Raw genomic sequence first — 15,471 nt, forward strand, 5'->3', positions numbered from 1 at the left:
TCTTTTTTTTTCTTTTCTTTTTGTAATCGGGCCAAATGGACTGGGTGTGGTGGGTTGAGTAGAGTAATCTTTTATTTTTAGTTGGATTTGGCTTTATATATAGGGATTAGTAGATGTTTTTTTAAATTTTATGATAAATGGGACACTTACTCAAAAGTGTTCCAAATATGTGTCGCTATAATCTAATTCTGTTGTAGTGACATTAGGGACCCATGGTGCAAATTTGCTTGAAAAAAAATGAAGGACTTGTGGAACAAAATACAAAACAAGGTAAAGGTTGGGGACCAATGGTGCGACAATTTCTTGGTCCTCCTCTACCAATATAAAGCTCTACCAGTGACCACTACTGAAGCACAAGGCATGCATCCACTGCACAGGCACTTAGAAGAGTTAATTAGGGGGCTTTATTTCCTTTATTTTTTAATTTTTTATTTTTTTTCCCCCTCTCTGCTCCAATAGCTAATTAATCAGAAGATCTTTAAACAATTATAGATCTTTAAACAATGGCGGTGGCAGGAGAAGGCGACGATATTTCTAAAGCCAAAGGTGATCGAGCTATGCCAGGATCCGAGTGGGAACTACGCATGGATAATACGTTGCTCATGGCATTGAAAAAAGGGGACGCGAGAACCGTCGAAAGGTTCTTCTCGCGCGCAGCGGTACTCTCTTCCGAAGTCGCAGATCACGCCTTGGCCATCAATCTTCCCGATGCAGATAATAATATCGTTGCCGACGGTGAGGCAGGACGCAGGACTTGGCGAGGAGTGACCGAAGGCAGAAAAACTGCCCTCCATGTCGTGGCTACTTTCGGGCACTTTGAACTCGCGAAGCTGATCTGCACAAGAGACAGCTCCTTCTTGAGGGCGCGCAATGTGGCCGGCGAGACGCCGCTGCACTGCGCTGCGAGGGCCGGGGCAGACCAGATTGTGTCCCTCTTCATTTCCGTAGCAAGGCAGCAGGAGGACAGGAGCTGGTTGGAGGCGGTGCTGCGCGCCACAGACCGGGAAGGGAAGACTGCACTACAAGCGGCGGCTGAAGAAGGCCATGCGGCTGCGGCGAGAGTCTTGATGTCGGCGGATCCTGGGCTGGCGGCTATAGACGACGGTAATGGCGTGTCTCCACTTTATGCCGCCGTGCTGTCGGGTTCGCTCGAAGCTGTTCAGATCTTGATAGAATCAGAATCCCCTGCCGAGGGAGGACAACAAGATGGGACGACATCCGCCAGCCGCGTCGCACCAGAGGCATCCTACGCCGGACCGAATGGCCAGACTGCCCTGCATGCAGCCGCCCTCCGACACCCAGGTAATTAATTAATCTACCAATCCGCTTCCTCATCCCCTATTTTAATTATATGTTGAATTAACAGCTTGAATTTATATTATGAATTAATTCTTAAAATCAAAGTTCAAATTGAAAATTAATTTTGTGAAATCAAAATTAACACCAAACACCTCCTAGTACATGAGCCGTTCACGTTTGATTACATTTTTACATAAAATTGAGTACCGACTTTTCAAATTAAAACTCAAAATTTACATTTAAAGTTAAATCCACAGTTGAATACATAATACAAAAACAATATATATGCATATTCAAATATAGTTTTTTTTATTTAATTTTAAACAAATTACTTAACACTTCAATTAATTTCAAAAATTAGTTGCATTATTACGCGTATTCTATAAGTGGTAAGGGGTCTGCCAGTTGCGGAAACATAAAGCAAAAATATTTGAATTTTAAATTAGTATATATATATATATATATATATATTTATTTTGGCATGCTGAGTGAAAAAGTAAAAAAATCAAACTTTCTCTTACATTTATATTAGAAAAGTTTTATACTGAATAAGATGTTCATGAGTAACTTATTCCAACATTTAAGCCAGACCTAAATATTGACAATCTAAATTTATCTATTTATTACAGTCAACACTTTTTTTCTTTTTTTTTTTTTTTTTTTTGGTGTTTTGAACTACAATGACAGAAATCGCAAATAAACTATTGGACTGGAAACCAACACTTGTGGAGAAAGTTGATGACTCAGGGAGCACTTTTCTTCACTATTTAGCAGCAACTCCGCTGGAGGATGCGGTGCGACAACTACTGGAGCGCGACACTTCTACTGCCTATCTCTCAGATTGTAATGGATTTTTTCCTATACATGTTGCTGCTAGCATGGGTAGACGTGCGGTAGCCATTGTGCTTATTACCCATTGCAATGATATGGACGAGTTAGTGGACAAAGAAGGAAGGAATTTTCTTCATATTGCTGTACAGTTCGACGAACCGGCGATCGTCGAGTTTGTTTCTCGGCAACCACTGCTCGCGAAAATGATGAATGGGAGGGATTATAAAGGGAATACGCCGCTACATCTCGCTGTAAAATTCAAGAACCAAAAGATAGTGAGTCTTCTGTTGGGAAACAGAAGGGTGCACCACAGTATCATCAACAAGGATGGTCTAGCGCCTATAGATCTTGCAATAACCCAGCGGGAGCAAGGCTTAGCTGGAGCGCAGGTAAGCTAAATTCTTGGTTTAACATTCTGTATATTCAACTATTAATGTAAGCATAAGTTTACTAAATTAATGACTCAACCCGTCAGTGCTAATTAATAATATATATGATGAGCCCAAACCACTAACTAAAAATACTTAATCTCAATTATTATTATTATTATTATTATTATTAAAGTATTTTGATCTTTATATTTCAATTCACAATTTCTCATCCGTTCGATGTGGGACTATTGGGGAGCCGCGTGTCACGATTTTAGCGTTTTTGCTCGCAAAGCCCGTGCGGCGCCCGCCTTAATTCCTGCTCGAAAATTGGCAAGCCTTCCGTCCCTGTTGCTAGCCCGGACCTTCGCGTCCTACGACTAAGTATGCAAAGGGAATGACAAAGAGAAAGAAGCAGAGGTTCACTCAAAAAACTAAGTACTTCACTACTTAGAAAAAGAGGTTATAACACACATACACACTCCCTCTTGTGTCCCCTGGCCTTAACCAAACCCCACTATTTATAAGCTTATGGATACAATGAACCTAGCCACTCAACACACCCACTATCTCACTCATAATGAGCCCTCATAACAGCCAAAAGCTCAAGAGTTGCTCTATTAACTCTTGGTAGTTTTGTAACCTTTGAGCTTCCATCATTGATGGGAGAAGTTACAAAACCCTTCATCTCCCCACAGCGGGTTGGGTTTGGGTTTCCATGACAATCCGAATTAACACGTTTTCGCTAGCGGAGTTGGGCCAAGGACTCAGATTGCATAGCAATTTCGCTAAGTCCCTGACACGCGGCTAGTATGTGGCGAACCTAATTTGCTTTAGAATTCATTGTCCAATTTGCATAAAAAATTCATTAGTTTTGAGATTTTGCAAAAGTCAGTCATTATTTTGGATTTTACAGATTTGGTCCGGATTTTTAGAAAACTGATCAAAATATACTTATTACTTTATCTCTCTTTTTTTTTTGTTTTTCGCTCGTTCTTTTTTTTGTATCCTCTTTGAAGAAGGCCGTGGAGGCGGAGGCGGCTTGCCTCGCCTCCACCCCGCCCTCGCCCTCTCGCCCTCCTCGTCTCCGACCCCGCCGACGTTGTGCTGGCCAGCGTCCTCTGGGACGTCCCGCCTCGCTTCCGCCCCATGCCCCCTTGCCCGCACCCGCTCCCCCGGGCATCCTCACCTCCGACCCTACTAAGGCTGCGTCGTGACCCTCTTTTTTTTCTCTCTCTGATCCATCTCCACCGCCTCTACGGCCCTCCACGACGGTAACAAGGATGGTATCGCGTTCTCTTTTTCCGCCTTTGTCTTCGCCTTCTATCTCCACCGTAACAGATTTTTCACTCACTAAACCTACTTTTGGAAACTTGCGTCCTCATCACCGCCACCGACAATGAAGAGGAAGTACTTCTCGGCGCCGAGATCCTCGCCAGCGAGGGAGAGAGCACGCGGTCCACCGCACCCACTCGGGGCCCGCAACGAGTGAGGTGGAGACGAAGAATAGCGCGATGACGGGCGACAGTGAGCGCAGCCTCGGCCGGGTTGAAAGCAACGAGGGCTGGCGGCACATAGGAGTATTTTTGGTCAAACACTTTTGTTTGCTACAAATAAAAAAAATTAACTAAAGGTCAAAAACTAAAGAATACGGAAAAAAAAAAAAAAACCTAGAGAAGTAGAAAGAAAAAGATAAAATTCTACTGTTTTAAAAAAAATGTTACACGGTTATAAATGTAAACTGCACCCTTTAAGATGAAAGTTACACTCTTTAAATAAAAATAACACTATTTGAGATATAGTTACACTGTTTCTCCTCCTTAAAAAGTAGAGGGGAATGAGGAGGAGAAGAAACTGTATAACTATTTTTCAAAGAGTGCAATTCTCGTTTAAAAAAGTGCAACTTTCATATTAAAGGGTGAAATTTACATCTCAAAGAATGTAGTTTACATTTATAACAATGCAATATTCTTCTAAAATAATACAACTTTATCTCCTTCTTCTTTGTTTCTAGCTTTTTCTTATTTTTTTCTCTCTGCTTTTTTTCTCTCGTTCTTTTTTTATTCTCTCCGAAGAGGCGACAGGGGCGTGGGCGGGGGCGGGGGCAGAGGCGGCCCCTCCTCGCCTCAGCCCGCTCTGGCCCTAGCCCTCGCTCGTGCCCTCACCCGCGCACCCTCAACCTTCCTCGCCTCTGACCCCATCAAGGCCGTGCTTATCGCCGCCCTTTGGGATACCGCCCCCGTTACCATCACGGAGGGCCGCGGAGGTGGTGGTGGAGGATGGTCGGAGAAAAAAAAAAGGGATCGTGGCATGATCTCAACGGAGTCAGAGGTGAGGGGGATTTGGGGAGAGGTGGGCGGGGGCGAGCGGGCACCGGTGAGGGCAGAGGCCATTGACATCCCTACAGGCCACATAGAGCACTCAAACTTTGGTCGTACCCGTTTCACCCATTATTGTATAGCACGGAGCGATATATAGAAAGCTCCACTAAAAACGTATCCAAATCTTAATTTGAGTAGAATTCAACTCAACATATCTTTAATAAATTTAATCTTTATTTTAATCTAACTAAATGTCAACTATAAATCTAACTAAATCCTAACAGTTTATTGGTCTTTCTAATGTTTTTTTTTTCCCAAACTTTTAGGGCCCGGAAGATTGGATTATTCAATGCTTACAAAGGACCGGAGCCGTGTTCGGCCCTCGACGACTGGACCCCTTGATCAATCAAAAGGCCAATGAACCTGATCTAAAGAAAGAACTGAAGAAATACGAGAGTACGACTCAAAACCTAATAATTGTCTCGGCACTCATTGCTACCGTGACATTCGCTGCAGCTTTCACCATGCCGGGGGGTTACAGAGCCGACGACCACCAAAACGGCGGCACACCGACTCTGACAAGAAAATATGCCTTCGCGGCTTTCATAATCTCAGATGTCTTAGCATTTCTTTGCTCCATTATAGCTACCACTTGGCTTATGCTTGCTGGCTCACTTGCTACAGATCCTTCTCGCCGCGTAAATCTCATTCTGCGCTCTGGACCCTTGATACTCATAGCGGTGCAGAGCATGATCGCGGCATTTGCATTGTCCGTGTATGTGGTGCTGGCCCCGGTCAGTATTGTGATCGCCGTTGTTGTCTGCGTATTGGCTTGCCCTTCGCTTTTGTTATCCGATACAGAATTATGGCAGCGTCTTCATCTGGAAAGGACAGTAAAGAGCAGACTAGGATGGTCAGCAATGAACAGAACCCGGGCCATCTTCCGAGCAGTGGCAGCTTATTTGGTAGTATATGTTGTCATCGTTGTGTTATCGCTGTTTTATTTCGTCAAGCATTAGTGCGCATTTGACATAAGATTGTGGAGTGATGCCGTTTGCAGTCTCAAAAGTGAGTGTACTCTTAATCACTAAAAAGGGACAATTTTTTTTTTTTAACACTCTCTCTATCAACCTTTGTTTTTTTAATATTAAAAAAATAGAAAGGATTGTCTAAACTGTAAGAAAAATTTTAAAGTATTATAGTTGTTTTGTCTGTCTTTTAACTCTTAGTGAATGGATATGGCTCTAGTCAAAGAATATGACTCTTAATAAAAAAAATGTGACTTTTAGTGAAATGATTAGGCATGAAAAGATACAATTTTTCCTTCGTGCATATGTTCGTTTGGAGTTGATTCTTATATATTATATCCATTGACTTTACTCATATGTATTGGTCAAATGGTCAAAGAGTCGTTAGTAACTAATTAGTAGCTATGATTAAATGAAAATACACAAATTCAAAAATCACCTCTTGAAGCAACTATTCATAAATTGCAAAGTCACTTCATCAAATACATTTCATAAAGTGTCGCTTCATTAAGCTTATGGTTGTGGTTTATACAAGTCCTTAATCTTAACTACTAAAGGACACATAAAAAAGTTTATGTCAGCTTCATTCATAATAATTTCATTCTTACTTCTTATTCTATATATCTATTTCTGACAATTTAATGTAGTAAGTGCTCAAAAACTCGACTTCATTTGTATAAACGCAGTTGAGGTTAGTACTTTATTGTATTTTGAGAGGCTGTTCATTGCCCCATACATATCAACTTGCTTAAAACAGTTGGTACGGATTATTGGATTAAGCCTTTGGAAGAATGGCCATGAAGTCTTGTTCAGTTTTCTACCTAATCTACTCTTTTTTTTTTGGCTATGATAACAATCCTAATACTAAATTCTGGAAATGTCGATTGCTACCTTATGAGAGATGGCAACAAATTTTGTGAGATTAGAAAGATTTGACTGCGTGAACTTCTTGTATAGGCAAAAGAACTTATTTTTCTTTTTGTCAATTCTCAAACTAAAGTTGCTCTTGTTTATTTCTAGTATAGATACAACATATAAGAAAAGCAAAAATTGGACCAACTTTGTATTTGGATCAGAATTAGGTTATTCTCGAAGAAAGGAAAAATAATATTTGTATAGTTAGATAGGAATATTGTCAAAAGAGTAATTATAGTTTTAAAATAATAATATTAACCTATTAATTAACATGAAAATAATAAATAAATTAATTGATTAATCATGAATATTGTTAGATAAACATAAATATTAATTAATAAATTAATTAACCATCAGTAGTGTTAATTAATAAATTAATTAAACATAAATAATTTAATACATTAATACATTTATTAGTTAATTATTTAATTAGTTAGATAATTAGCTAAGAAAAAAAAAATAGAATAGACAAAATAATAATTGGTTAATCAATATAAATATTAGTTATTACATAAACATAATAATTAAAATTTTAATTAGCTAATTAATCAAACATAATAAATTAATTACTACATAGTTAATTAAATCTATACTATATATAAAAGCGTATAGAAATTTCGACAATGACAGACGGAATCTAAAAAGGATTAAATTAATATTCCCTACGAATGATTAGGATTAATTTGTTAAAAATATCTCAAATAAAAACGAACGGTTATGGTCAATCTATTAAATCTCTACTATATCCGAAAAAGAATAAAATAATATTCCCTACGAAATGGTTATGATTAATTTGTTAAAAAAATATCTCAAATAAGAATAGTTAGGATCAATCTATTAAAAAATAGTTTTCCTATCCATCTATAAATTCAATCCTACGAACGATTATAATCAATTTGTTAAAAAATATCGCTTATGATCAATTTGTTAAAAAATAATATTTTTTTCATCTATTTTATATTAAAATTAAAATTTGAGTTTAAATTATGAATTAAATTTAATTTTCGATATCAAATTTGAATTAACAATTAATTTTTTTATTATATTGGATCAAAATTAAATTTTAAATTTTAAAGTAAATGTGAATTAAATTTTGATGCTTTTAATTTAAAACACATATTTAAATTTGATTCATCAAAAAACAAGAAGTATATAAAAATGTTTGATGTATATAAAAAATAGAACATTGTAGGATATTGTAAATATTGTTTAATAAAATATAACATATTAATTTATAAATATAATTTTTATTGTAAAATTTTGGATTTATATAATATACAAATTTATATTAATTTGAAATAAATTATAATAATTATTACGTGCATTTGCACGTACATTCAACTAGTATTTATTAAAGTAATAAATCAAGCAGTTAATTATTTATCTAGTTAACTATTAAATTAATCAATATATTAATATATTAAAGGGTTATTGTAGGATAGCCCGTTAAGAGAGGCTATAATTCTTTTTTTTGTTTTTTTGCGGGGCTCTTATTCTTCTTATTTTACTCCTTGTCGCGAACCGAACAATGACTTGGTATCTATTATCCAGGTTGAGAGACTTTTGAAGAATACAATTTTTTGGAGTTACAAAAAGTAAGTGGTCATAAATTATAACAATTAAAAGCTAATTGAAAGGTTAAGAGCTATAGAAATGTAAATACATAAATTATGAGATTTGGAAATTGAAATGGTATAGGCTATAGAAGGTCACCAGGAATGTATAGAATATAAAAAGATGTAACTCCTTGAGACAAATAGTGGTCAGTGACTAAAAAATAATTTTACTAATAAAATGTTTCAACAGATATTAATGCAGTTTGTTTTTGTTTCAGCTTCAAAGCTTCAGATTGAAGCAGCAAGCTAGCAACTTGTAGTTTTCTATTTTTGTTTCACGGTAATGAACTGTTGGTAAACAGGATAATAAAGTGATGATAATTAATTTTGCAAACCACATGGCATATTTTATTATTTTATAATCTGTATTTTATCACTTATAATTTGCGAAACGTATCACTTTTCTACTCTTTTTAACGGTAGTTCTTTCTGGTAAAATAAAAATAAAACCACAAGAAAATTAAATGCAAGTGCTTGAATTTCCAGCTTGGTGAAAAGAAAATGCGCTAGATCACACGGATCTAATTGAAGTTTATCTTGAAAAGAATAAAAAATTTATTTGCAATTTTTTATTTTTTATTTTTTGTTGTCAAACAAGCATCTTGGATGCAAGGATTGCAAGCAATCTACATTCATTCCTACACTAATTTATGTAGAAATTTTATTTAACAAAACAAAAATCTGACAATAAGGCCACATAATGTCCTCCTGTTCTATTAATATGTTTATTTTTCTTCCCATAGTTGGTCGGCTATATATTGGGAATTCGATACTCGTTTTGATACTAGATTTTGGGCTCTGATATCGACCGTTATAAATCCGGTACTCGCTTTGGTATTGGTTGTTAGGATTCTGCAACGAAAGCTTCCAATCAGATTTTTACTATAAATCCGTTTTCTCGGAAAAAACTGATACAATACGAAGAGAGAAAAAAAATTACAAAAAATACAGATGAATTAAATTTAGTAATTAAGAGAATAATTATACCTGATTTATCTTCTACACATGGTAATCTTAATCCAAACCCTCTTTTTGAATCTATCTCATTTCTCTATCTTCTTCTGCCTAAAAGACTATACTCTGTTATGCACCACGTACCAGGCACATACAAACTCTTTTTTCTCTCAATCCATTCGTACACCAGGTGCAATAAATCATGGCCAAAGCGTAGGCTACAATGTACCCCAATTTAGTATAATTTAGTATATTACTCTAATTAATATTTAAATTTTAATCAATTTAATTTCAATAGATTTAAATATTTGTCACAATCTAACTAAAATTTCACTACAAATTCAACTAAATTCTAACGCTATAATCATGCAATTAGTGGCATTAAGTGTAAGAAGTTAGTTTAAAGTGACCCTGTAGTGGATCAGTCTACAGAGCAGCATGCAACCACTCAAATTTGTTTCGTTGATGGGAGTAAAATGTGTAGCGAGTTCGGAGAAAATACATGTTGAATGGAGTTTTCTTAGCAAGTTAATTTCGAACTAAACATTTGCTTATTCCACGTCTCTTTTTTGCCTCTATGAAGTAAGGTATGGAGGTATTAATCACTACTGAGTCAGTAAGGCATCATCGATCTACTAAACTTGCAGAGAAGTTAAGAATCTCATTTCAGCACAAACTAATTTATTTGTTTCCAGAAGTGATACATAGAAGCCAATCGTAACTTTCTGGCACTAAGATTGTCAATCCAGTTTCTTTTATTCCTATATATTACAATTTAAAGAGGAAGAAGAAGAAGAAGAAGAAGAAAAGGAAGAAGATCAAATATATTTAACTGTGTTCGAAAGAGAGAAATTTGGGGAGTCTATGTTTGAGCCGGAATCGGAATATTTCGGCGGTGCTGGTGCTGATGATCAAACCGCTATGTTTGGGCCCGAAACCGAACGTACCGTCGACAGTGCTGCTCCGATCACCAAAGAAAGAGAAGAAGAAGAAGAAGAAGAAGATCATCAAACTGTGTTTGGGCTGGAATGGGAACGAATGGACGACGAGTTGCTCGACGCATTGCGGCGGGGGGACGAGAGATTCGTCAGAATATTATTCTCGCCCGCGACGTCAGAAGCTTCCGTAGCCGCAGGTCACGCCTTCGCCATTGATCTTCCTGACGCTAACAATGTCACCGACCGTTCCTGGATGAAGCGACAAAAAGCTTGGTGGTTGGTACCCAAGGTTCTAAGTTCGAATCCTAATTGATTCACATTTCTACCTAAGTTTATTTCTAAATGAAATAAATAAAGCGGATAACGTGCTACCTATCTCATAAAAAAAAAAAAAAAAAGCAGCTTTCTGGTGTCTTCTTTTTTAAGGGTAATATCCTTCCAAAATTTATTTTTGAATAATCAAAAGTATTTTATTAGTTTCATACTAAAACTGGATTTTAAAAGGGTATTTTGAGTAGTGAGTGGTAAATCTGAAAATTTTTAATTATAGTAAGGAGGAGTAAATAAGCAAAAGTATCTAGTTTAAATATTATTTTAATTTTTTTCTTAGAAAACAGTACAGAACTTATTTTAATTTACCTATTCAACCTTTTAAAATTTTGATTTTATAATCTAACCTTTCAATTTGTTTGATTTGTTTCGTTTATCTTTATAAATTTAGTTAATATATTCATGCAATTTTTACTATTATAAATTTATAATAGCAAGTTATTAGCTTAAACTTTAAAATCAAAGTATTATTGACTGATTCAAACTAAACAAATTGAAAGATTTAAATAATATGATCAAAATTTTGAAATGTTGGAGAGTTAAATTAAAAAATTCTGCTTTCCAAGTAAGTTCTATACGTCTTTACCTTTTATTTCTGTCCCCTTAATTTTCAGAGAAATGATAATGCCTTGTTTGATAAAATTACTATGTTATTTATTTTCTTAAACACTAATTCTACACAATTTGATGTGTTGGAAGAAAGATTTTTTCTTTTTATTATTGTTATAGCCGGTTAGCGTATAATGCAATCAATCAAGTGGTCGATGACTACGTACTTAAAAACAGAATTAAGAGCAGAAAAAACTTGTTTTTAAATCATAGATCCTTAAAAGAGGTAAAAAAGAAACAAAGAAACATCTCAATCAACATATTGAGAGAATTTTTTGCATTTTAGTGTTAAAAGAAATTAAGATTATAATTCACTAGACAACTTTTGATTGGCCAACATATGGATAGCTAGAAACATCTCGTGAGAACAACTCTCTGTATCTCTTGTTTATTTATATATAATTAACCTTTTTATTTTTTTGTTTAAATTGCTCACCTGTAGTTCATATATATGAACATCAATGATAGACATCGCAGAAAAACTACTGCAGTGGAAACCAACACTTGCAAAGAAAGTTGACAATTCAAGAAGCACTCCCCTTCACTATTTAGCGACGACCTCAAACACTTATACGGTGTGTCGATTATTGAGCTATGACACTTTTCCTGCTTACTTCTAAGACTACGAAGGTTTCTATCCGATACATAGTGCTGCGAGAATGGAGAGATGCGGCGTAATTCACAAGCTTATTAACCGTTGTCGTGATATGGACGAGTTAGTAGATAACCAAGGAAGGAATGTTCTTCATATTGCTGTACAGGACAATAGACCGACGGTCGTTAAGTATGTTTGTCGGCATCGAAAGCTTGAGAGAATGATGAATGCAAGGGATAATCGAGGGAATACGCCGCTACATCTTGCTGTATCTTCGCATAACCAAAAAATAGTGAGCCTATTAGTGGAAAATGGAAGTGTACATCCCAGTATCAAGAACAAGTGTGGACGAACTCCTCTAGATCTTGCGATAATTGAGATCGACTATGGCTTAATCTCAATACAGGTAAACAAAAATTCCTGCTTTAACATTCTTTATAGAAATATTGAAATTCAGAATGCAAATAAATAGACAAATTGGATACATTCACACATATATAAATAAATATCGAATACTACTATATATATGTAAAATATGTGCATATATTGATTTCAATGTAATTCTACTATAGATTTTAGAATAGGAACGCTTGTTTTGCCATTCCAATTCGCTAGTAATCCACAAATCATATCGTACATTCACAATTCGCAATTCAAAAGGGTGGTTAGCGAATTAGGTAGCCGTCGATGAGAGGATATGTGAACAGTAGTGCAGCCAGTACTTGCTAATTGATCCTTCTAATGCGCTTTTCTTCTTAACTTCCAGAACCCGCAAGTCTGGATTTTCCACTGCTTACAACAGATTGGTGCCATCTGCGGCCCTCAACGACTGGATCGCTTAATATATGAAAACATCACCGTACCAAATCTCGAGAACGAACTAAAGAAGTACGAGAGCACAGCTCAAAATCTAGTAATTGTCTCAGTGCTTATCGCCACCGTGACATTCGCTGCAGATTTCACCATGCCTGGGGGTAACATAGCCGACGACCACCAAAACGGAGGCACGCCAACTCTAGCAAGAAAATTTGCTTTCAAGGCCTTCATAGTCGCAGATTTCGTCGCGTTTCTTTGCTCCATTATGGCTACAATTTGGCTCATGTATGCTGGCTCACTTGCCATACATCCTTCTCGTCAGGCAAAACTCATTCTGCGGTCCGAAAACTTCATATACGTAGCGGCGCAAAGTATGATGGCGACATTCGCATTGTCCGCGTACTTGGTGCTGGCCCCAGTTAACATTCTCGTCGCCCTTGCTGTCTGCGTATTCGCTTTTCCTTCGGTCTTATTATGCAATCCAGAATTTCGGCAGCGGTTTCGTCTCGCAGTGACGCTAAAGAGAAGACTAGGATGGTCGGCGATGTGCGAAGCCCGATTAATAGGGCGACCTTTCGGACTTGCTACGAAGAGTTTTAACTGGTTCATCTTCCGGCCGATAGTGTGTTATTTGCTAGTATATATATTCATCTTTGGGGTATCATCAGTTCTTTCCATCAAGCATTTGCATTTTACCTTAAAGCGGGCACAATCTTTCATTATTATCATTCCAAGGACAAGCTTTTTAATTTACACTAGTCACGTCACCCTTTTTTTTTTTTCTTAATTCTAAAAAATTAAAAAGGATGGTCTAAACCCTTCGATGATTGGACGTAAAAATTACACCCAAAAAATTAGGTGTGCATTAGTATATTTGAAAATTATTTCGAGTTATCTTTGTACTTTTAAGCCTCCGTTTGGTTCGGGATTAAGGAAAAAGTTCCTATTCCAGAGATAAAATTAAGTTCAAGGTTAAAGAGGGGTTAAAGTTTTTTTTTGTTTGGTTGAAGGTTGGAGTTAGTCTAGAATAATGAAAAATAGTGTTTAGTTGGAGTAGGTGAGATAAAAAGATAATGATTGATAAAGAAGGATAGTGATTGATTGGAGTAAGTGTGATAAGAAAAATAGTGGGTTATTAAGAATAGAAAATAGTGTTTGGTTGGAGTTTGGTGGGGTTAGCTAACCCGTGATAATTTATTTGAGGTGAGGTTAGCTAACCCCATTCATTGTTTGGAATGTTTGGGGATAAAATGGGGGTTAAGGAGTTATTCCATCCCTTAACCTCCAACCAAACAAGGGCTAATAAGAGAATACTCCTTGTGGAGCCTTATTCACAGTCTTAATGTGTTTGAGTCAATCATTAAAGCTTGGATTAGGTTAATGTATGATGAGTGAATATTCGTAAGTATTTTCTTATTTAACTTACTTCTTCGTGGATTCTTGATTTTTTTTTTTTTTTGGTCTACATATGAATGGGTGTATTATGATCAGTTATGCCAATTATAATTAGGAAGTAAAAATTGATAAGATAACGGACTGTACCTAGCGCAAGTGGCAAAGAGTTTGGTAATTGGTATCCGAGGTTTCAAATTCGAATCCTAATTGATTCACATTTTCAACTAAGTTTATTTCTAAATAAATAAGTAAAGCGGGTAGTATACTAACTATCTCTAAAAAAAAAAAAATTGATAAGATGGTAGGCCTTGTTTGGCAATTACAGGGAGTAAGGATGTCAATGGATATGAATACCTAAAATTTTATCCGAACATGAATCTGAATGGAGTAGATTTATCCGATGCTAACCAGATCGGATATGGATATCAAAATTGAAAACCTGACAGATTTGGATTCGGGTATGAATTTTAATTGTATCCGACCTGAACCCGAATCCGACCCGAATCTGAAATTATTTAACATTGTATATATAGAAGTGTTTGATATTATATTTGAATTTGTATTTTAAAAATTTAGATTTAATGTAATATATTTTGAAATATTGTAAAGAGAAATAATTATTTCGGGTTTGGATTTTCAGGTTCCGGCTCGGGTTTCGAATTTTTGATTGGGTTCGCGTTTGGATATGAATTTTTAAAATCCGTCATATTCATATTTCAGATTTGGTATAGTCGGATTCGGGTTCAAGGTTTTGAAAATTAGCCCCGAATCTGAGCCGTTGATATTCCTTCTGTTGTAAAATTTTGGTTTTTAATAGTTCGGTGCTGTAATAAGTGTTTGATTGATTCCGTCCTAAAAATAATGTCTCTTGTAGAAAATTAATTGGCCTGCAAAGTGCGTTACGGAAAATATTAATATGTATGGAGAGCACTCAACTATATATAACCCAAGGCCCCTTAACCCTTTTTAATTAATACTTCCTTAATTTATGATATTTTGAATTAAATAATTTTAGTCAAATAATTTAATTTTATAAAATTATTTAATTGTTTGACTAAAATTACTCAATTTTAAGAAATCAAAAGTTAAAAAAATTACAAGAAAAAAAAATAAAATTGCTTGAGCCTCTTCTAAAAGAAAATTGCTATCTGTACACCAGAAAGTGGGAATTAAATATTAAACCTTCCCATTAAGGATTTGGAAAATTATATTTTAATATTAGAAAATAAAGAGTAATTAAACTAGTGTAAAACAATTGACCTTGAATGATAAGTGTGTAAATTTTACCGACTCCTTTGGACGTACAAGTAGTGTACGTGATTGGAAAATAAATGGGATGACTCATTCATATTCCGGATTGGAATGAGAATCAAAATCCGATTCTCCTAAAACTAACAACGGACGAATATCGAAATCAATGAATCTCATTTAATTTTAGGATCTAAAATATGTGAAT

At 35.7% G+C, this 15,471-nt stretch overlaps 3 protein-coding genes across 4 annotated transcripts; all 3 read left to right on the forward strand.

Annotated features, from left to right (window-relative positions):
* Nucleotides 342–6,035, forward strand: LOC109727082 (ankyrin repeat-containing protein At5g02620-like). Of its 2 annotated transcripts, XM_020256966.1 has the most exons (4): nt 342–389; nt 493–1,302; nt 1,987–2,519; nt 5,146–6,035. In XM_020256966.1, the coding sequence occupies exons 2-4, from the start codon at nt 504–506 to the stop codon at nt 5,836–5,838; spliced, it is 2,025 nt and encodes a 674-aa protein (XP_020112555.1). In that variant the 5' UTR covers nt 342–389; nt 493–503; the 3' UTR covers nt 5,839–6,035. The 2 variants fall into 2 exon arrangements, with proteins under 2 accessions (XP_020112555.1, XP_020112556.1); XM_020256967.1 differs by having other exon boundaries at nt 370–1,302; nt 2,074–2,519.
* Nucleotides 10,073–11,797, forward strand: LOC109727593. Its single transcript, XM_020257753.1, has 2 exons — nt 10,073–10,559; nt 11,687–11,797. Exons 1-2 carry the CDS (start codon nt 10,197–10,199, stop codon nt 11,759–11,761), a joined length of 438 nt encoding a protein of 145 aa, XP_020113342.1. The 5' UTR covers nt 10,073–10,196; the 3' UTR covers nt 11,762–11,797.
* Nucleotides 11,847–14,856, forward strand: LOC109727505 (protein ACCELERATED CELL DEATH 6-like). The gene is made up of 3 exons (XM_020257646.1): nt 11,847–12,210; nt 12,571–13,278; nt 14,833–14,856. The coding sequence occupies exons 1-3, from the start codon at nt 11,869–11,871 to the stop codon at nt 14,854–14,856; spliced, it is 1,074 nt and encodes a 357-aa protein (XP_020113235.1). The 5' UTR covers nt 11,847–11,868.

The sequence above is a fragment of the Ananas comosus genome, linkage group 22 (assembly GCF_001540865.1).
Source record: "Ananas comosus cultivar F153 linkage group 22, ASM154086v1, whole genome shotgun sequence".
In the NCBI taxonomy this organism is placed as follows: Eukaryota; Viridiplantae; Streptophyta; class Magnoliopsida; order Poales; family Bromeliaceae; genus Ananas; species Ananas comosus.